Source organism: Protomyctophum parallelum, assembly GCF_964188405.1.
Source record: "Protomyctophum parallelum genome assembly, chromosome: 3".
Classification (NCBI taxonomy): domain Eukaryota; kingdom Metazoa; phylum Chordata; class Actinopteri; order Myctophiformes; family Myctophidae; genus Protomyctophum; species Protomyctophum parallelum.
The window spans coordinates 22,857,266-22,880,211 of NC_139698.1; the positions used below are offsets into that span (position 1 = coordinate 22,857,266).

The window sequence follows — 22,946 nt, forward strand, 5'->3', positions numbered from 1 at the left end:
TTTTTTTTTTACGGAAACAGTGGTCACTCCCCATTTGCCAGGAAGGGTGGTGGAGGGGGGGGGGGGGGGTGGAGGGGGGAGTACCGGAAGGCTATTTGCATGCATGTGTAGTACATGAGGTGTGCAATATTTACAGTACATCGACTTGAACTCCTCTTTTCCTAGCAAAGAGCTTGGCAGTAATAGTTGGAAGAGAGATACTGGCTCTGGCGTGTTGGGAGTTGTGCTTGGCAGTGGAAGTGTGCAGTGGCTGCTTGTCTAAAACGTTGTTACAACCCGGCCTGCTCGGATCATTTAGGGCTCCCCTCCTGTGCCAGGTCAAGCCTGGGGCTTTTATCAGTGGGGTTTCAACCTTTTTCATTTCAAGGCCCATTATTTTTCGGGGCATTTGAGCCACAGAGTAGACCACCATTTGATGAGATGTAGCCTCTCAGACCCTAAACTAATGAAGGTTGTTTTCTTTGGATAAAATCTTCCGTCCACAATTCCATGCTGTATTGATGTTGGTATCACAGGAGAGACAACAGGCAAACGTTGATCAAAATAACAATTCTTCTACATTCTCTAATTGTAGACTTGTAAATTAAGTAATGCAGATGTTTAACAATTTAACTCTTGAGAGTTAGAGTTCTAATAAGAGTCCATTTGGTTACCAACTCTCCATCAGTTGGGGACCACCTGGAAACCCCTCAAGGACCACTCACTGGTGGTCCCCGGACCACTGGTTGAAAACCAATGCTTTTATGATATTATGTGTTACATAATACAGTATCTTCCGGCTTGGGTAATTTGGGATGCATTGCACAAAAGGAGCTTAAAACAAATGAATCAATTATTCAAGGAATATTTTAATGTGTGTAATACAGTATAACCTCCCCTCATCACAGAGCACAGCGAAGCAGTGTTTTGTTGCACCTTGGTAGTGTCAAAGCCTCATACCTGTACTTTTCAGTGCGTCGCATTATGAGCTTGTAGATCAGTTATTTTCGTTGCACAGCTTTCACATGTTTCTATGCTACAACTTCTTTCTCTACAACAGTCTTTAAACAATTAGGTTTCTTAACAGTACCTCCATGATGCTCAGTGACATCATAGAAGGTAGGCTTGTTCCCCTGCCCACATCACTGTTAGACTGAGAACTAGATAAAGTAGGTCTCCACCAGGGCAGGTCAGGTTGTGGCCTCCTGGTGGCGCTATAATAGGCAAGGGTGAAAAGGGTGCCATTTCTTCTTATGCCTTGGATGGCAATTGGATGATTTGAGACATTTTGTTCCAAGAATGTGTTTTGCAAAAATCCACCTGTTGGTGGCTATAAAGTCTGTGAAAGATTTCATTTTTATGGAATATTTTACAGGTATAAATATACCTGTGTTTAGTGATGGTTTGACAAAAAGGATGTTTAGTGTTCTATAGGGTTAGGATCAGTGGAATAGTAATTGACTTGTAGGATCTGGGGGGTTTTCTGGGTTATTTCAATAAAAGGAAGTCTTCTATGACCTTTGCAGAGTCTCTACTGCCACCTTGTGGGCTGACCGCCATGCACATTTAATACTCTCAGAACAGTTCAATATCATTTATCATTTATTCACTCAGTTTGCCTTACACCAAGAGCAACTCAACAGCACACTATGAAATGTCTTTGGGAATAGGTCAACAAAGACATATGAATTTAGAAAATAAATACACAAAAAGCAAATGCAAAGTTAAATTAGAGAAAAAAAATGCAAAAATGTGGAAAAAATGTCCTGATCAGTCTCATACAGTAAATCTGGTTCTTCCTATAAGAAAAAGAAAAAAAAAAGATTAAAATTAATGATTTGAACAATACCAATATTGACATGTGATGTATACCAGTGGTTCTCAAACTTTTTCATGTCAAGGACCCCCAAATTGACACTTATTAGCAGACCCCCATTTGAAAATAATATGCCAGGGACCCCCATAAGAGAAGATTTTCAAGGACCCCCAGTTTGACATGCATTAGGCTACGGTCCTTTTCATCTCTGGGACCCCAATTTATATTGTAAAAATAGTAAAGTCAATGGTAATTTAACTCTTGAGGGTGTACAAATGGAACCAAACGGACCCTAACGCAGAGTTACAGACACAAAACGGTCCATTTGGGTCCTATAGGATCATTCATCTGGAGATCCCCTGGAACTCCCTCAAGGACCCCTGGGGGTCCCCGGACCCCACTTTGGGTACCACTGTATACATGATTATAATAGTCATGCTACTGTACGTGTAAAGTAAGGTTACTTACAGTCATACAGTACACGAGATGCATTCAGAGAGCGTACAGCTCCATGAGGTAATCTTTGGGTACGATTCCAACGGCACCCTTCATCTCTCCGACCCACCAGCCAAACTTCTGATACTCCTAATAGTGGAGAGACACACACATAGTATGAACTGCAGTGTCCCGGATGTGCATCAGGGCTAGTATAGTTAACTAAAATTAAAAGTTAAATAAAACAAATAAATATAATATTAAAATAGATAAATTTAGTTAATGTCTCACAGGTTATTTCTTAGAATTATGTTCCTTTTGTTGATACAGTTAACCCATTTAGGCCGTACGACGTGTGGGAACGTCATAACTAATACAATCGACGTGTATAAAGCCCTACATTTCTTTATTTTAAAAAAAATATTTTTTATTCCACAATTTTGTGACCCATTTTTCACCACTGTGTCAATCATCTAATGTGATCCTGGGCTCTACACACCCTCCGCCAACCTGGGGAGAGCAACAGACTTGAACTCATGCTTCATTCATGCCTGAGTGTCCAAGTTGCTCCTTTACACCTGACAGGGGGGAGTTTCCCTGGCTGGACGTAGCGCGTGGAAGGAACACGTTATTCCAACCAGCCTCGGGTATGGGCACTGATGACGCGGAGGAGGAAACACGCCGCCAGCACGCAAGCCGCAAGCCCTTCATTTCTGACTTCAACATGCCTCTCATTCAAAATATGAAGCGAGTGATCATCAGCGACTTATATCGTAATCTTAGCGAGGTAAGCAAGCAAAAATATGTCTCCCGGAACAAGAGTAAAAGCGGCCATATCTTCCCGGCACCTCAAACTTCTATTTTGAAAGAAATCCCGGTGCCGATTGTTAATATGCTACTTTACACGAATGGTGTGTGTGTGTGTGTGTGTGTGTGTATTTTTTAGTTTATTTTGTCAGTGAGTTTTCTTCTACACAGATCTCTAGATCAGTGGTTCCCAAAGTGGGGTCTGGGGACCCTTAGGGGTCCTATGAGGGAAATTAATGTCCAGGATGAGGTACATGCAAGGAATGTGTTTTGCCATGTGGCGCAGTAACAACATTACTGTAAAATAAATATATTATATTGACCACGGTGCAAATCAAGGTTGGGGACACACACACAAGGTTTTTAACATTCTTGCTTTTCCTATCGCTCTCCTCTCCTATACATTTGTACAAATAAAGCAAAAAAAAAAACAAAGAAAGAAATAGTAGCCAGTAAAACGGTGATCTACAACGAGGGCTCAGCCCCCCGTGACCTTGATGCTGGAACCCAAGGTCACAGGGAATAAAAAGCTTAATGGACGCCGCAAAACAAGCATCGGCTCCGAGACCTCTCATCACCCCGTCCTCCCTCGCTATATCTTTAACTCTCTGCCTCTCGGTCGATTCTCCCATGACCCTCTTCTTCTTCTTAATTCTCTCTGCGCTCCTCCGAAAAGAAAAAAAAACAAGCCCCGGCCGGCCGTCCCAGCGACAACCTTTACTACACGTCTCCCCTTCTCTCTTTTTTTCTCCTGCCTCCTGAACACGACGGACGGCCCCCACTCTGGAGGCCGCCGCCGCGCGCCCCCCTGTCTTCCCCCTCCCCCCCCAAAAAGGCCTTCATTGTGCACAGAGAGAGAGGAGCACCGACGTCACGCATAAATCTGTCACGGCGCGCCGAGTAATAGCTCCAAATGGCTGTCAGCATGCAGGAGATATATAAGGAGGGGGGTAAGCGGCAGGGAGAGAGAGAGATCTGAGACAGACAGAGAATACCCCTGCTCTGCTCTCCCTTTGGCCGAGAGCCTGACCTCACATCAAAGTCCTCCTGGGGACATGAATCACTGTAGCGGAGATCACATGATGCTACCGAGAGGCTGAGAGAGAGAGTAGGGTGTGTGTGTGTGTGCGCGTTAGTTATTTGGGAAAGAGGTCCGCTAGATATAGGGAGTTATTCAGGAGGTCGCACACGACACACACACACAAACAGTAAACGAACGTAAACATGTATTTACACACACACACAAAAAACATACAAGTGTTTTTGAACCGGAGCCAAAGCCACACTACACAGGCGAGCTGGGAGGGAGACAAGCTGTGGGATTTGTTCCACACGCTGGCCTGGAGGTTGGGAAGGAGGCGGAGGGGGGGGTACAGTAGAACACAAGGCGAGGGAGGGGGCTGTCCTGTACTGGTGGGTTCCAGCATTTTAGGAATACCATGTAGGAACAGAACAGCCCCCCCCCCCCCCTAGCTGTGACGTCATGGGTTCGTGTACTTGGCCCGTGACCCCCTGCATGGAGTCTTCCCCCCACCCCCTCCCCTCTCTCGCCTCTCTCGAAAATAGCTGATCTACAAGCCCGAGCACGTAACAAGTCGTACATGGGGCAATTTTCGGCATGAGGGGTGTAACGTTTATTATAGACGACTTGGATGGAGACATGGATTAAAGATCAGACTTAGATGATGTAAGGCTTGGGGGTGGGGGGGGGGGGATTTTGCGGCAGATGTGAAGGAAGGCGCTTGGCTTTTTCTGTACGCCACAACAACACTGCAATGTAAAAAGAACACCTGGACGTTATCTAATTACTACATCTAATTAATTAACAGCAAATTAAACAATGCACCATAAGTTACCCCCAAGACACAACCTGGTAAATATCAAGTCTGGTGGAAATGGTACTTTGCGCACAAGTCCCAACTAATCAAAGTGAGCATGTGCGCGCGTGTGTGTGTGTGTGTGTGTGTGTGTGTGACAGGGAGACTTATGTGTGCATTATGACTTCCTGCAACTAGCCTTTGAAAGCCGCAACACCTCATTGTGCAGCTCTGCCCTGCAGTGGCTGACAAATAAGTCATGCTTGAGTGGGTGTGCGGCTGGAACATGCGCACGCACGCACACGCACGCGCACACACACACACACACACACACAGGTGTGTGAGACCTAATGAGAGCCTGCGGACGGGGGTACGTACGGACCCCACACTGTGACAACAACACACACACACAGTATGACTGCCCTGGTACCTCTGCGTTCACTACCTAAAATCCACCCCCCCCCCTCCAATATTTTTGTTTATAAACATTTGGGCCGATGATGAAGTGGCGAAGTACGATAGCAATGCAAAGAGCTCAAAGCCTATAATACGGGTTAGTGTGAGCTTGTGGATACTTCCGGGGCGCGACCACCAGGCACGCGACTAAACCTGCATACCAGCAGCACGCGTCATAAATCCAGGCTAACGGAGGAAGATAACCGGTTTTTAGCCATGAGGACGCAGGTAGGTAACACAGATGCACATTGATTTTCCCCTAATGAAGCGGCCTCGGAGAGAAGCAGACATGTTTGCCGTTGTGTGAGAGAGAGAATGAAGCAGAGAGAGAGAGAACATAGTGGTGGTGGTGGGTGTGACGATGGCTGGCAGCGCAGATCAGATAATGGACGGTGTTTACAACGTATCAATCCTTCTGGCCGCGTACTCAGACACTACTTGGGTGACGGGTCTAGATTAGTTTTTATGTGCTGTGAGTTGCGGCGGGATGGGGGGGGGGGCGGGGGACTTGTTGGACATTCTGATATCACACAATCTCCGTTCTGCCCAGTCGACCGACCGACCGACACCCAAGTGGGGGGTCTCTCTCAGAGCTCACAGGCGTGTAGTGTGTGTGTGTGTGTGTGTGTGTGTGTGTGTGTGTGTGTGTGTGTGTGTGTGTGTGTGTGTGTGTGCGTGCGTGCGTGCGTGTGTGCGTGCGTGTGTGTGTAAGGAAACTGTGGCTATTTCTGAGCTGTGGAATGGAGCGAGGGGGGAGGGAGCGAGGGAGAGGAGAGGACTCAGGGGGAGTGGAGGGAGAATGGAAGGGAAGCTTGCAGCTGGTCCCCCCACGGTCCAGACAGGTTTTATGGTCATTGCCCTCCCCTCCCCTCCGCCCCTACAGGCCACAACCCCCAACACCAAGGTTTCAGCTAATGGCACTCAGTCGCCGTGAAAGGGCAACTTGATTCTTGGTTCTTTTCCACAGAAGTGTAGGAGGGAGGGAGGGAGGAGGGGGAGAGAGAGGGGCAATAAAGAGGCCAGAGGGAGCTGTTTTTTGGAGATCTGCTTCGGATCTCTTCCCAGGCACTCCCAATTTGAAGACAGATGCAAAATCATTACTTTGCTTGACCAGGTTTGTTACGTTTACAAAATAAAACATTTCGTGGATATAGGAACGTGGGAATAAAATGGGGTCGAAAATGCTCATTAAATATATATATATATTTCTTTTTTCATATATCCCCTTTCGGCCACTAGATGGCAGACTTGAATTTGTAAAAAGCCTGAAAGGCTGGCAGGTTTCCACCATGCAGGCAGAGAGCCAGAGTGACTCATGTGAGACATAACAAAACACGAGCCAATCTGCGCCGTGCATGTTTCATATAATTTGATATAAACCCCTGCAGTTGACAGAAAAATGAACCACCCCCCCCCACACACACACCCCGCTCTCGGGGGTTATTTGCTTTGCCATGTTCGACAACAAGCTTGATAAATGTAGCGAGACAAGAAAAAGAAAAAAAAAAATAGCACACGGTGCGTGTAAATCACTTCAGCACAAAGGGTCTCCTATTTAGTGGCATAATAAGGAGGGAAAAGGCACATGCATGCAGGGGCCCCCTCGGTCCCCCCCCCCCCTCCCCCCTCCCCTACAACACTCACACCTGGCTCCCGCCAGCACCAACGAGCCCCGGAGCCCGACACGACAAGCCTCGGAAATTGTTCCGTCCACTACACGTCCTCACCTGGTCTGAATAGTGGCCGACCGCGGCCACGGTTTCCTGAGAACACACATTCTTATTAAAGCCTCCCCGCCTGGAGAGGTGAGGGAGACGTCTGCGAGGTGTGTGTGTGTGGGCTGCTGAACCCCCACCCCCCCCCCCCCCCCTTACAAATAGCGCCTGCCTGGCACACACACACACACACACACACACACACACAGATGAAGAGTGATGGAATGAATGGCGCTCCCTCCCTCCCTCCTTGCCAGTCGGGACCACGCCGCGGCCAGCGGCCACTAAATAACGGTTTCCGTTGTGACACAACTAATCCCCGTCACGGCGCCCGAGAGCCGCGGGCTCCGCGTCAAGCCGAGTAACTAAAAGTACATTTACTTATGTAAGTTTATTTATGTAAGTATAGCCTATTGTGCTTACAAAAATGCGCTTGAGTATTCATACTCCTTATGTATACAGGCGGCAGCGAGCCAGACGCTGCCAGTAAGGATATGAACAGCCGGCTCCCTCGGAGCGTTGAGGGGCCCAGGAATAACTCCTTGGTGGTCTCTGGTCTGGAGTTGGCACGGCCTCTCCAAATACCACAGTAAGTCTCACAACACTTGGCATAAGTGGGGCCAGCAGCAGCGCTAACACTGGAGCTATGCCCCGTGTTAATGAAGACACTGCAGAATATTAGCCCATTCAGGCCTGACGAAGATTTGAGGCACATTTTAACGATTTTTCAAAAATAGCAGATCTACAAGCTCATAGCGCGCCACCGAGTGGCGTGCTATGAGCTTGTAGATCTGCCATTTTTCAATAGCTAAAGCGTAACATAATGCTAACACAAAAAGGGGTACCCGCCCAAAATGGGTTAGAGAGAAATGTGCCTTCCACCTCAGAGCAGGGGTGGGTGGCCAACGTTGACGATGTAGGGGGCCCACTATATTTCCACACTCACTCCAGAGTAGCCTGGGCACCATTTCATTTAGGGTATATTATGATCCTGTCGGGAGCGGATGATATCGTTACGTCATGTTGTAGTATTGTTTTGTAGTCGACAGGCAGGAACAACAGGCGGCAACTTCCTTCTCCCCTCAAACCGATTTTTTCTCAATAAAAGCTACAGGCTACAAGAGCTTTTATTGAGAAAAATCGGTTGTTCCTGCCTGTCGACTACAAAACAATACTACAACATGATCCACTCCCGACAGGATCATACAGACTTTTGAAACAGAGACCAGGCTTTCCTCCGAGGTGGTGGAAAGCCTGGTGAGGCGAGGTTACTCCAGAGGGCCACATTGCATACTTTATCACTAATACTGTCGTAGCAAAAAACAGCCGATCTACAAGCTCAAAACGTGTTGGGGTGCGATGCGTTTTGAGCTTGTAGATGTGCTATTTTTTTATTTGAAATCCGGAATAATTATTTTGCTATTTTTGAATTGGAATCCTGAAAAGTATCTTTTGTATTTAATTTAAAATGCATTTAGTTATACTTATGTTAACTTTATGAACATAAAAGCAAATACTTGGGACATTAAAAGAAAAAATAATATATATATATTATATAAATATATTAACCTGCGGGGCCGCATTAAGTGCAGTGGCCCCCGGGCCACCAGTTGATATTAAGCTGCGGGCCGCATTGAGTGAAGGTTGGGGTCGCATGCAGTGGCCCCCGGGCCACCAGTTGATATTAACTTGCGGGCCGCATTAAGTGCAGTGGCCCCCGGGCCACCAGTTGATATTAAGCTGCGGGCCGCATTGAGTGAAGGTTGGGGTCGCATGCAGTGGCCCCCGGGCCACCAGTTGATATTAACTTGCGGGCCGCATTAAGTGCAGTGGCCCCCGGGCCACCAGTTGATATTAACTTGCGGGCCGCATTAAGTGCAGTGGCCCCCGGGCCACCAGTTGATATTAACCTGCGGGCCGCATTGAGTGAAAGTGGGGGTCGCATGCAGTGGCCCCCGGGCCACCAGTTGATATTAACCTGCGGGGCCGCATTAAGTGAAGGTGGGGGTCGCATGCTGTGGCCCCCGGGACGCCATTCAGAGCCGGACTTACCGTTGGGCTAGGGTGGGCTGCAGCCCGGGGGGGCACACAGCTCCGCCGTGCACCCCAAGGGCCCTCAAATTTGCTCCAGCCCGGGGGCCCTCAGCAAAGTAAATCCGGCTCTGCCGCCAGTTAGTTGCCCATGTATGCCTCAGAGGAAGAAGAGGAGGAGGGTTCCTCTGCTCTGACTCTATACTGAAGACTGAAAAATGTTGCTAGGCCAAGTCCTAAATTAGGCGATCTACAAGCTTACAACACGTATAGGAGGACACACTTCTATCCACACTTTTCCTGGGCTGTGTGTGCTCCAGTTCCTGTTGATTTCATTGGATATCATTGGTCATCTGACCAGTTTCATTGGCTTTCATTGGATCAAAACGACAGGAACTGGAGCACACACAGCCCAGGAAAAGTGTGGATAGAAGGCATGCTGACGTCCATCATGGAATCGAAATGAATCGTGGCGACTGAGACCGTGAATCCATGCCGTGGACTGTACCTTGCTCAGGATGTAGATGGACGCTTACCTTGCTCAGGATGTGTAGATGGACTCTCACCTTGCTCAGGATGTGTAGATGGACTCTCACCTTGCTCAGGATGTGTAGATGGACGCTTACCTTGCTCAGGATGTAGATGGCATCTCCACGTCTGAAGGACAGCTCGTCGGCGCGGTCTGCCGCGCAGTCCCACATCCCTTGGTAGTAGTTCGGGTAGTCGGTGCTCTTGTTAACAGCTGGACAAGGCGGGGAGACAAGAAGATCGGTCAGACAAACACCTTTATGCTGGGGTTTTTTTAATGGTACCATCATGCCTGATGAAGGTCTGACGACCGAAACGTTGCTCAATAAATCTAAACTCAAGTGAAGACAGTGTGCGGGATTCTTTTTTCTCTACTTCTCAATGGCACCAACATCAACATATCGGAGCAGTGGTTTTCAACCCTTTTTTTCATATCAAGGTCCAGAATTTATTCTGCATTTGAGCCACGGACAGACCACCATTTGATGACATTTAGCCTCTCAGGGCCAAAACTAAAGAATATATGTTGTTTTCCTTGGATAAGATTCTGTCCACAACTCCATGCTGTATTGATGTTGGTAACATTAAGCAACAGGTAGGCATTAGGTAACAACAAGCAAACATTGATCAAAAATAACAATTCTTCTACATTCTCTGCAATTGTCTAGACTTTTTGTAAAACAAAGTAATGCAGATGTTTAACAATTAATGTACTGTAACTCTTGAGAGCGTAACATGAACGGGTCCATTTGGTTTCATTTTACGCTCTCAAGAGTTAAAGATCTATAAAGGGTCCTCATTAGGTTACCAACTCTCCATCATTTAGCTGGGGACCCCCTGGAACCCCCTCAAGGACCACTGGTGCTCCCCGGACCACTGGTTGAGAAACCACTGTATTAGAGGACACATGTTACATGTACTTCATGTATGCGACTGAAATTTCCTAACACGGCCAACAGGAGGCAGTGGAGAGCCAACAAAATAAATGCAGTGTGTCTTTTCTCCATGAATGGAGTTGGTCCCCCATCCCATGACCACGAAGCTGCTCATTCATTTACTACAGTGGTCCGGGGACCACCAGTGGTCCTTGAGGGGGTTCCAGGTGGTCCCCAGCTAAATGATTGACTTGGCAACGAAATGGACCCTTAATTATTGTTAAATTAAACATCTGCATTAAGTAGTCCCCACAATTAGGGAATGTAGTTCTTTTTTTTAATTATGATCAACTTTTGGAACTATGGGCAATTTTTTTATCCAAATAAATACTGAATAAATAATGGGCCATGGTATGGAAAAGGTTGAAAACCACTGATTTACTATACTGCAACGACCTCAGTTGCAATGATGGCCCGTCTTAGTTTTAGTCACCACAGCTTAGTTTTCATGTAGTTACCATTTAGTTTTCGTCAGTGAAAAAAAGGTAGTCGACGAACATTTATCGTCATAGTATTAGTTGACTAAATCAACACTGTATGTATGTAAATACAATATAACCAATCTGTGTGGTCGAGTATGTTAACCCATTATGTTGTAATTTAGCTATTGAAAAATAGCAGATATACAAGCTCATAGCCCTACGAGCTTGTATGCCTGCTATTTTTGAAAAATCGTGAAAATATTTAGAAGAACTTTTAAAATGTTTGAGGTCAGGCCTAAATGGGTTAATACAATATAACCAATCTGTGTGGTCGAGTATGTAAGTATGTATATATAACCAACATAATGATTTGGAGTCGTCTCCCTGCTCTTCCACTGTACATCAACATTTACATCCTGTGGTCGGGGATGGGGGGGCGGCAGGACCACCACTACAAGAGCGGTATTGCATGAAACTAAAAGGGAAGCGTCTCGCCTTCACAAACGTGTTCTCCGTCAGCTCAACTGTAGAAATGTGCACTGCTCGGGCAGGGGGACCGTGGGTTCCAATCCTTGGTAGGGCACGAAAAGTTAAGGATTGCACCATTTAAAATACATTTTAAAATCGCAGTTGGTAATTAGAGTCACACGACGAAGACTATAAGGCCTTATCAGCTGAAAACACAGTATTGCATTAAACTCACAACGTTGCATTCTTAGTACCAAAGGAAAGAAGGAAGTGGCCAACTAAAGGTTAGTTAAATTCAGCACTGCTCACTTTCAGCTTGCATTGCTCACATAGAATAGTTCCTCTCTCTGCAGGTATCACTTCCTCCATGTCATCCTCTGTAGTGGCAATCTCAAAAAGTACATTTTACAGTAAACCCCACAACCTATTTTCTACAGTCTACACAGTATTCGTTGCTGTCGGGAGGTAAACGCAATTTTTGAGGTTTTTGTTTTTTGGCATAAATCAGTGCTATTGAACATCCTTTACGTCTGTATGTTGTTTCGAAAAATATTGAACCAATGGAAAGTAGTAAAAAGTGCTTTGGTCAAAACCTCTTAACTCCATTGGATCCGCAAAAGGTCTGCTAAAGCAACTAACTACACCACCTCTCCCCCTCTCATGGAAGTAATTAACAACATATAAAGTTACATCAACTTTGATGAGGCTGTATTGCTTTTGTTTTAAAAATATATGGTTTTCTTAATTTTTTTCATTTCCTGATCTCTGGTCTGGAGTTGGCACGGTCTCTCCAAATACCACAGTAAGTCTGTTCCTTGTTGTATGTGGAATGATTTTCTAATAAATCAATATATTTTTAAGCTTGCAAACGTGTAACATATTTGATTGAATAAAACATTATTTTAACCCAACTAACAGCCTTTTCCCAATCAGCCATGGTGGCCGGTGATTCTTTATAATTAACGGCCAATTAAACATTTTATTGGTAAATACCACCTGACGGAAACCCCGAATGGGCCTCAGGTCTAAATGGGTTAAAACAGTGGTTCTCAAAGTGGGGTCAATGGACCCCCAGGGGCCTGGGCCGGCTTAGTGGTCCGGGCACCGTGGCTGACAAGCATGACAAGTGTGTCGCGGGTTCGAGTCCCGATCCCGACGAACTTTGCCGTGTGTCTCCCCCCCCCCCGCCCCATCTCTCTCCCCTTTCCCGTCTAACTACTGTGATCTATAAGTACCTGACGCAGGAGGAAGAGGAGGAACAGGCTTGGTGCATACGTCCACCTTGGGGGGACATGGTGGTGGTGGTGGTAGCGGCATGTCGTCGTCCTCATCTGGAAAGACAGACGGACAATATCCACACGTAAATCAATAATTTACAGTACTGCTTCTCAAGGCAGGGTCCCGGGACCCAGTGCTGTAGCCTAGCTTTTTTTCCCCCCCCAGACGGTATACCATAATTATTCCCTGCACGTATAGGCTATACGCTCGTGCGGGGGTTAATGAATTGGGTCAATGAATTAAATGATTAGCAAACGTTGTGCGCTTTATTTCCCCCTCCAGACAGACACACACGGCACACTGTGTATATATATATATAAGCGGTTGATCCTGAAAGAGATCACCTGGCAGTTCTTCATAGATGTCATCATCGATGGGCTGAGGGCCCACGTCGTCGTACGTCTCCTGATCATCCTCGTCGTCGTCCTCGGGAATGATGCCCGTCATGTCTGCAAAGAACCAAGCGCTGACGTTTATACGTGGGAATGATGTGATGCCCGTCATTTAGGCTAACACCAAACTCTAATGTTTATCGTCTCGGTCGGGCAGAAACCTTGTATCTCCATATTTCAGTTTTTTTCCCCAGAAATGAATCCCCTACTTTGTTGTACCACAGTATCGAAGGTAGCCGATCCACAAGTTCACAATTCCACAATCGCAAGCTTGCGCGATATGGAAAAATGTAATTTCACGATTGTTTTTTTCAAGCAGTATCACAATATTCTTTCATGCTGATTTATGGTTATTTTTCAACTTACTTAACAGTACAGTACAACCACCTGGCAACGCAAACTAAGACAAAAAGGAGTTAAGAGCCCAGGCGGTGGCTTAACCGTCTGGGCACCCGACTGGTAATCCAGTCGCAGTGTGCCGCGGGTTCGACTCCCGAGCCCGACACGGCCTTTACTGCATGTCTTCCCCCATCTCTCTCCCGTTTCCTGTCAGCCTACTGTCTGTCCCTTCAAAAAAACCAATAAAAGGCGTAAGCCGCAAAAAGAATATCTAAAAAAAATAAAAAATAAAAGGAGTTAAGAGACCATTTAAGACCTAAATACGAAATACCAAAATATGAAACTGTCGTTCTACAGAAGTATAAATTAGGTATAGAACTGCAAATCATAGTGTGCAAATCATAGTGCACATCCACGGCGGTGGCTCAGGGGTAGTCCAGTGCCTGGATGGTAACCGTAAGGTTGCCAGTTCAAACCCGGGCTCCCCCAGAGTTACTGTCAAAGTGTCTGAACCCCTAATTGGTCCCGATGTGCTAGTTGGTGCCTTGCATGGTTTCCGCTGCCATCGGTGTATGAATGGGTGAATGTAATGCACAATCTCTGTAAAGCGCCTTGGATAAAGGCGCTATATAAATGCACCATTTACCATTTACTGTATCACGATAAGATTTCTCTGAAACGGTATATTGTGGAGACATTGTATCGTCTCGATGATATCTATCACGATATCGCCCACCCCTACTGTACTTGTCTTGTACTAGTGTAGATCTCCCATTTTCGAGAAAACAAAAATCACGTGAAAGTGGTTACGTCTGCCTGTGGGCTTCATAAATATTTAACCAATGAAAGTCCATTTGGTTTCACTTTATGCTCTCAAGAGTTAAATTATTGTTAAGCATCAGCATTACTTTATTTACAAGAAGTCTACACAATTAGAGAATGTAGAAGAATTGTTATTTTGATCAATGTTTGCCAAAAGCATGGAATTGTAGACAAAGTCTTATCCAACGACCACAAAATATTCTTTAGTCTTCTAATCTCATCAAATACTGGTCCGTGGCTCAAATGACAAATAAATAATGGGCCTTGAAATGAAATGGGTTGTAAACGACTGGACTAAATCATAACTCTGGTGGATCCATTTTTGGTATTTTAAGCATTCTGTTCTACTTTAGCTATTGAAAAATAGCCGATCTACAAGCTCATAGCACGCCACCGAGTGGCGCACTACACGCTTGTAGGTCTGATACATTTGAAAAGTCGTGAAAATGTAGCACACATCTTTGAATATATATTTCAGAGCGAACATTTTTAACAAAAATATTGGCTCTGGTATATTGGTCCCTGGAACAACATATTTTGAGATGGGGTTCCGTGGCCCAATAGAGATAATTCTGGGAGTCCTCGACATGAAAAAGGTTGAGCACCGCTGACATAGAAACATGGGTTTTTCCAGGAAAAGATATAGGATTTAGAAGCCTTTTTTTTAATCGACCTCAGTCCAAAATGGGTTCAACATGCAAGGTTTATAGCCGACAGCCACGATATGGAAAAAGAAATGGCACTCGTGCACAAAGCGAGCGGTGAAAACATTTCGAGCGGCGGTTCTCGACCGGCTTGCGGCCGGGACTCAAAATATGACCCCTCTCCGTGACTTGTCAGCGAGTGCGACCTTATGCGATGGGTCTCATCATGGCCACGACGACCCACTTTTGGGTCCGCCGAGAACCGCAAATTTGAAGAAGCCCCATTTAGAGTGTTGTCGTCCACATTTGGATTTAGCGTTTGTGCGGAAGCAAAAATACGTCAGGGTTAATATTCATACATGGCCACGTTGAAAAGCCGTGTGACGGGCGGCTTCACCCACCTTTCAGGACAAAGTCGATCTGTTTCACCCATTTCTCAGCCTCTTTGGGAGATGACGCACAAAACTGCACGAAGGAGACGAGACATGAACACGGACGGCACTCAGTCCCGACATACAGTTATACATATATTAATTAACATAAGCAAATAACACTGCATTTATGCATAGTAAAATGTTCCACGCCAACGTGTTAGAAACGCTCATTTAAAAACCCTTTTAGACGTGCATGTCAGATTTGGGCCCTTTGAGAGAGGCCCGGGGGGGGGGGGGTGCAGAAAGACATGAATGTTGTTTTATTAATAACGATTTAACGAAGTGTTAATGCAAATATGACTTTTTAAATGGCGTGTAAGTCGAGGCCATGCTTGGCGTTTCGTGGACAGAAAGGCTATACATTTCACACGGCGATGAGTGGGTCTGCTCAGGCGCATCCATTAGGAGCCATGTCACGCCTGTGACCTAAAGTCATACAGCATTTTGGAATAACTGTCGTATTATTTACAACATATAAACCCATAATCCAATTCTTTTGCTTCTCCAAACATCCGGCATTGGCCCAGAGACTCTAATCTTAATCGTCCCATTCAGAGCAGATGAGGCCTACTACTAGCAGCCCTCATCGCGGTATCCGGAGAACTCGCCATTTTTCCCACTCGCCGAGGTTTAGTGCATTTAGTTTTACTTCACTCCGGTCATCACCACACCCCGTTTCTCCTTCAATGCTTTACTCATTTTTACATAATGGTGAGATAATGCTACGGCTGAAACGTTAACCAATGGGGTGGAAATTATCCGTATTAAATATTATACTGTCATTTATCGGTGGGACAGAGGGTCAATCTTTCGTTACTTATGATGGTCAAGGGAAATATTTCTGTTGATTGATTGAATGAATACGTTCTGAAATGCTTCCTATAAAGTTGTAAAACATTTTTGGGAAAAATCGATTATATGCTTTGTAAAGTGGTTGGCAGTATAGAGTGAAGAATGATTGACTTGTAGTCAATCAGCCTGGCATCATGCCAAGTGTCAGAAAACATGTGAATAGTTTAAGTCAAGATTTACAGTCGACATCTGTAGGCAATGTGTCGTCAGAATTCTGCATTTAAAATACACTGGGATTGTTCTTTAACCACTTTCAAACTACTTCCCAATGTTTCACATGCCTTTATAGGGTGATCAAACTTTAACAATTAACATTTTCAAAAATAATGAAAAGAACGGACATTTCCACATTTGATCGTATGGCAAAGTAGATTATATGAGGCTTAAGTGGTTAAGATGCTCCACTCCATTCAGAGCTACAGCACATGGTGGTTTAGTTTCAAGAGCATTCCTCGTGTTCCACTCCCCGTCAGCCTTCCTACTACCTGTATCAATAAAGGAAACTTAGAAAGGGGGATTGGAAAGCCCCTTCTCAGATATTGTCAAAAGGACCACTGTACCTGATACACTCGCTTGCCGGGGGCTGAAATCTCAAAGCAGGAGTCTTTCTTGGAATCCTTTCGGAGAGTGCCGTTCATTTTGACGGTATATCCATCAACCCCGAACTCACCTTTCTGCTGCTTGTCTGTCAAAAAGATAAGTTAATTGACCAAAGATGGTGGGGTCCTTAAACTCCACATGACTGACACACCACATGTGCTCCTTTCATAGCTGCCCAAACAATAATGCATACAGTTATGCCATCTCCCTATTTGCTATACTTTCTGTCTCAGAGAGAGAGAGAGACAGATACTGTATATTGTTTTCCTATTGTCCTAGAAATATATACTACAGTAATATATAAATTTAACCCCTTTCTTTGTAAACTAAGTTGGCTAAGATTAGCAGTAACAGCATTAAATGGACTAGTGTACCTTCGACTATCTACAGAATGAAATGAAAAGGCAGCATCGGCCATCTCCCTCCGATATCAAATCCAATAAAAACCTGCTCTATGCATCTTCAACTTGTTTTCTGAATCTAAAAGAAGAAAAACGCCTGTACCTTTTTCACTGCTGTAGTAGTAGAACGTATGGCTGCTTATAACGCACCATCTCTTCTGCCATTCAGTGCCAAAGAAGCTGTGATCTACAAAAGGAAGAATGTTATGTTAATAATCTTAACTACTTGAAAACCTTCCACCCTTATTCTGGGCATGTCATAATAGAACGAGCATGCCCATCTGTCAAAAACAACTGATCTACAAGCCCATGTAGATCTTTTATTTTCTTGTTTTTTTTGTCCGTTCTGTTCTGTTCAATCTTCATCAACATTCCTGGTGTGGATCTGACGCAATTACGGAACATGATGGAACCCACCTTTTCTGCGTTTCTCCAAGTACCCTTTCTTTAATACAGAGGTCAGATCCTGGGCTGCCACAGGTGGGGACTGTTGAGCACCTGCAGGGGAAGTGAAATGGAGAACATGTTTAAGAACTCGAGAACACCACAGATAATCCCCCTGTAGTGACTAGTGGTGACTAGCACATCAAAAAGATGTCATATTGTCATCACAAACTCGCTGAAAAAGGCCAGCAAAATTATGTATTCAGGCTTTCTCTTCCACATAAGACTTCTCTTGGGTGTGAGTGAGTGAGGCTACAGCTTGTTTGCTACCATCAACAGGTTATCAACCCCTCCTGTGTCATCATTAGCCTCTGAACTTGCATCCACCAGAGCCTGCAATTAATTAATATTAGACATGCAGCAAGTACACCCAATTAGGGTAGAGGATACGTGCGTCTGTCTACTTAAAACTAATTAGTAGCCTCCAGGTAGCATTCATGACACCATTTGATCTGACCGTGAATGGTTGGAGGACATCATTCATACAACATTTGAAATCCTCCTCCCGTTGCCTTGATATTCTGCCAGCAGGGCTCAAACCGTCTACAAATTGTCAACACATCTTTTCTCTCAGGTTACTTCCCACAGGCGAAGAAAACTGCAGTCATCAAGCAGTCAACAAGCCACACAGAATAATCTATACACGTCATTAATGAACAATTAGGCCCATATCAAAACAAGAAAATATGCTACCAACCATGGTAATGCAGATGACATACCATTTTACATAACCATATCAGGGGACTAATGGTGCAATGCAAACGCTGGGTGAATGCATTGAACAAATCAATGATTGGATGTGCCAGAATTTTTCTTCAATTAGACAAAGACAAAACTGAAGTAATTGTTTCCGGAGCAAAGGAAGAACAATTAAAAGTCAGAGCTCAGTTCAGTCTGCAATGTTAAAAACTACAAACCAAGTCATCAGAAATGACTGAGGCCCAGACGCTGAGCCAGAATTATTGATCCATTCATCTCAACCCAATTCACTAATACTAATACATTTACAATTAAGGGTTTGACAGACTGCTCTCAACAGACACGATTTAATAATTAAAACTAAGGGATAAAGTATCTGTGTGCTAAAAAGGAAATCGCTAATGCACACAAAATGTGCTTTTAAAAAAAGTTAATACTTTGACAAAGTAAAACAATAATGGTTATCAGCAAATTCAGTTCATAATCAAATACAATTACCTCAAAGTTGAACATTTTATCTAAACGTCTTATTTCCGTCACTTGGCTCAGGTAATTGCATTGTCATACCGCACACAATTCCGTCCTCAAACTGGGGTCTGGGGACCCCCAGGGGTCCTGGAACATCTAGGAGACTGTAACTTTGAGAGTGTACGGGTCCATTTGGTTCCATCTGTACAAAGCTTGGATTTTATAGTACATTGCGATCCCAGAGGAATCTATGTCAAACGAGGGTCCGTGGCGTGGACTGATGAATCCCAAAGTGGGGGGTCCTTGAAATTAGCGGCGGTCCCCAAACTTTATTGGCCGTGCACCCCCTGTTACCTCCTGACCTAGCTGACGCACCGCCTAGTGCCAACTGCCAAGTCTCGTTGTATTTGGCCGAAGATTATACATTTAATATGATTTATATCACAGAATGTTCTTTTTAGGGTGGGGTGGGGGGGTTGACATAATCCATATACGTATCCGATTCCAGTCTATCACCTTTGTTATAATGTACTAGGTTGATAAAAGTTCAAATGAATAGTCAAGGTTTGTCCATCCACTCGGCTGTGTTTTGGCTGTGTTCGAGTCGCCCTGTCCCGAGTGCAACTTCAATGCAAATGCTCAAATGCTGTGTCAAAGTTGCTTTGTGTGAAAGGGCGGCTATAAAAGTGGCAGCTGCCTAAGAACCAATAAAACCCAGACCCTTTCTCTAACACTACAATCACAGGAGGCTTTCCCTGATACTCCATCTAAAACAAGTCAAGTATACGAAATAAGAAAATCTCATAATGACCATCTACAGGTATATAGACATGGCTACTGTACATTGAGCAATGCGTTCTCTCTAAACTGCAGGCCTGGTGGTAACTGGTAATGGGCCAGGCCAGACCATAGACTGTGACCAGGGCTAATAAACCATGCTCTTGCTGTCAGGGGTGAGGGGTTGGGGGGGCGGTTCTGTCTGGTGGAAGTAGTTATACCCTCAGATTGCTTCCCCAAAGTATGTTGCCAAGCTACAGCTGGAATGTCTGCCTCACTCTCGCCTGCTCAGAGTCACTTTCTCCCACACACGTCACTCTGTGGTTTGTATGTTCATTCCAGACAGAATGGAGACCCTATTTTTTTGCCCTTGGGAGGAGAGATTTTCACTAAAGGTTTGCATAAACACGCATCTAAAAGTGCAAAACAGTGAAGGTATTCGACACAGCATTTACTGAAAAAGAGGTGAGCCAAGTTAAGAGAGTCTCCCGAGAAAGCCTCAGCCAAAAACACTCAGGGGTGAGGTGAGGTGTTGTATAACACAGTCTGGTTCTCAAAGTGGGGTCCCGGGACCCCACTTGAGAAGGGTTCCAGGGGGTCCCCAGTTAAACGATGGATTAGGAACCCCAAATGGATCATTACAGGTCCATAATAACTCAAGTACAAATGGAACAAAAACTGGCAGGTCTGTAACTCAGAGTGTGTGTACACACTCTTGAGTTATAGGGGTCCGACGTGGCCCAATGCATACCAAACTGTGGGTGAAAATGTGAGAACCACTGGTATTAACAAATATCCAAGTGGACACGTACGTGCGTACGCGTCGTCGTCTTCTCGGTCTGTGCGCTCCGAATGCTGTGAGCCTCCATCCACGTTGCTGTCGACCTCTTCCTCATCATCGGAATCCTCCACACCTGTCGAGGGACGTTGACAGAAAGAAAGTGCTACAGTAGGTAAATCATGTCACGTGTTTAACCATCAGCTATATGACATGAATCGGAAATTAAGAGCTACCAACAACATGGACCGCAGTGTCCCTACATTCGTCAAAAATAGCATCTACAAGCTCACCACGTGTGACAAAGAGGCACGTTGTGGGCTTGTAGATACTAAACTAGGCTATTTTTGCCGATTTGGTGTCCCGAGGGCCCTAGCCTCGGTCCCAGGCTTACTCATCTGCGAAGAGAAAAGCCTGGTCACAATATGAGGCAGAGAGTGCATAGCCGGAAGTGTCGGTCCGGAACATGATCCGTCAGATATTTTGTTTGACCAATCACAACACTTGTTTCATTCACGGAGAATGTAAACAGACTGGGTAACCCAGTCAATTAAGTGTAGGGTTTAAGTGAGAAAAGGACTAAACCATATTATGTTATGTCTCTACTCTGTGTGCCATCTTTACATACCACTGCTGACTGTACAAGGCATTAAATACAATTACATTATGTATAACAACATACACCTGCAAGCTGATCATTGTTATAATAAAATAAAATCTCACTTTTGGCCTGGAAATCATGTGGGAACCTGTGTGGGGATACAGTAAACAGAGAACATTTATCACATTTTATACTGGATAGGCTATAGCCTACACAAAAAGGATATAAGAATATAATGTATGGAGAAGACAGAAAAACATAATGTATTGAGAGAAGAGAGTGTACTGTACATAGCATACACATACCCCAATTTAACCTCTCTGATTCGTTTAATAAAGGCCTCTCTCTTCTCCTTTGCCTTCTTACTCAAAGCTTCTCCTTTCAAGCCATCAGAAAGGAAAGTTTCTAGATCTAATTAAGAGGAAAGGTTTTAAAAAGAAATTAAGATATTGATATGAAATAGCCATGTTTGGGCTAGATATGAAACAAGTTAAGGTCATCACAGTAAACTATGTTGTCACTTCAGGCTAGATAATTAATTCCACCATTGCTCAATTTGAGTTCATGTCATTAAATTATAAAAGAAAAAGAAATGCCAGCAACAACAATGATGGGGTACTCTGTCGTACGGCGGTGTCGCTCGCTGAAAATAGCCGATGTACAAGATCACAACGCCTCGCCTTGCAACGCGTTGTGAGCTTATACATCGGCTCGTTTTGTTTTTCCTCCGGCGAGCCACACCGTCGTACGACGAAGCATCGAGTGCACTCACTCACTTGACTGAAGCTTCCTCTTTCACAAAACGGTCACTTTACTGTTTACTTTGCATTTCTCTCTTGGGCTGGGCTTTACTTTTCGGATAAAAAAACGTCAAAGCGACACAAGGACAACAAACAAACATATAGAAGTTATAGAAGTTATTGTGTGTGTGTGTGTGTGTGTAAAGCATACCCGAAATAAGTGTCGTTAACTCCTCTGGAACAGCACGCATACTTAACATGAATTATTCACACTCACAACAACAAGCCCACCGTGGCAACAATGTAGCGTCCAGAGTGGAACTCTGCTATGGCTGAACACACACACGGAAGGAAGCGAAAGTGCATCAGAGACACGGAAGTTTCAATGTATTATGATCTCTCTGACCACCAGTGTGTTCGGCTGCAGACAGCCATGCAGGACAACGTCTGTTAAAGCTGCAATCCGAAGGTTTTCAACATCATCAAATCATCAATCAATCATCATCATCATGGTTGTGATGTGTGGCCTTGGGGTCTGGCATTTGAAGTTCGTATTTAGAAAATGCAAACGTAGCAATAGCATAACTATATTGCTTAGTATAGTTACTACTTTAAAATTTTTATATTGACAAAAATACGTAACCTATAACAAAAACGGGTTAAAGCTGCAATCCGTATAGTTTCATTGTCCTACACAGACCTACAAGGATGTCCGAATTATAAAGCTTGTTCTCCGATGAGAAGATAACATTTCTTGCCCTTTCAAGCATGAATCCCCACTTGTCCCTGTAGCCCTACTAGCCGCCTAATACTAGTGGCACCGTCCAGGGGCCCACATGCACATCACATGTCCCTATAGCGGCTAGCTCCCAGTTATCCAGGTGACCTCTTAAGTGCCCACTCGTCCAGGTGCCCACATCATGTATGTCCCGGATGGGTTTTTGTGCCCGGTTATCTCCACCCCTAGGTGCCCAGTTGTCCAGGTGCCCGGTTATCTCCACCCCTGGGTGCCCAGTTGTCCAGGTGCCCGGTTATCTCCACCCCTGGGTGCCCAGTTGTCCCTAGTGCCCGCCTGCCCTGCCCGGATGGTTTTGGTGCAGTTGTCCCTAGTGGCCAGATGGTTTTGGTGCCCACTTGCCCAATACAGTTATAAAGGATAACGCCCCATGCTATTCATTTTGATGGAAGTTCCTCAGTGGCGTTTTTTAAGCCGTTCCCAAGTAGGCCGGTGGCAGACTGCGACGGGCACGTACAGGTCTAGTTAGTAT

At 45.0% G+C, this 22,946-nt stretch overlaps 1 protein-coding gene across 1 annotated transcript; it reads right to left on the bottom strand.

The window, feature by feature from the left end:
• Nucleotides 1-1,591: 1,591 nt before the first annotated feature.
• Nucleotides 1,592-22,061, bottom strand: skap2 (src kinase associated phosphoprotein 2). Its single transcript, XM_083761956.1, has 13 exons — nt 21,890-22,061; nt 21,244-21,349; nt 21,061-21,086; nt 20,372-20,473; nt 17,589-17,669; nt 17,275-17,358; nt 16,731-16,855; nt 15,286-15,349; nt 13,032-13,136; nt 12,645-12,740; nt 9,683-9,798; nt 2,264-2,380; nt 1,592-1,778 (listed from the first exon to the last, which is right to left on the bottom strand). The coding sequence occupies exons 1-12, from the start codon at nt 21,936-21,938 to the stop codon at nt 2,288-2,290; spliced, it is 1,047 nt and encodes a 348-aa protein (XP_083618082.1). The 5' UTR covers nt 21,939-22,061; the 3' UTR covers nt 1,592-1,778; nt 2,264-2,287.
• Between the last annotated feature and the right edge of the window lie 885 nt (nt 22,062-22,946).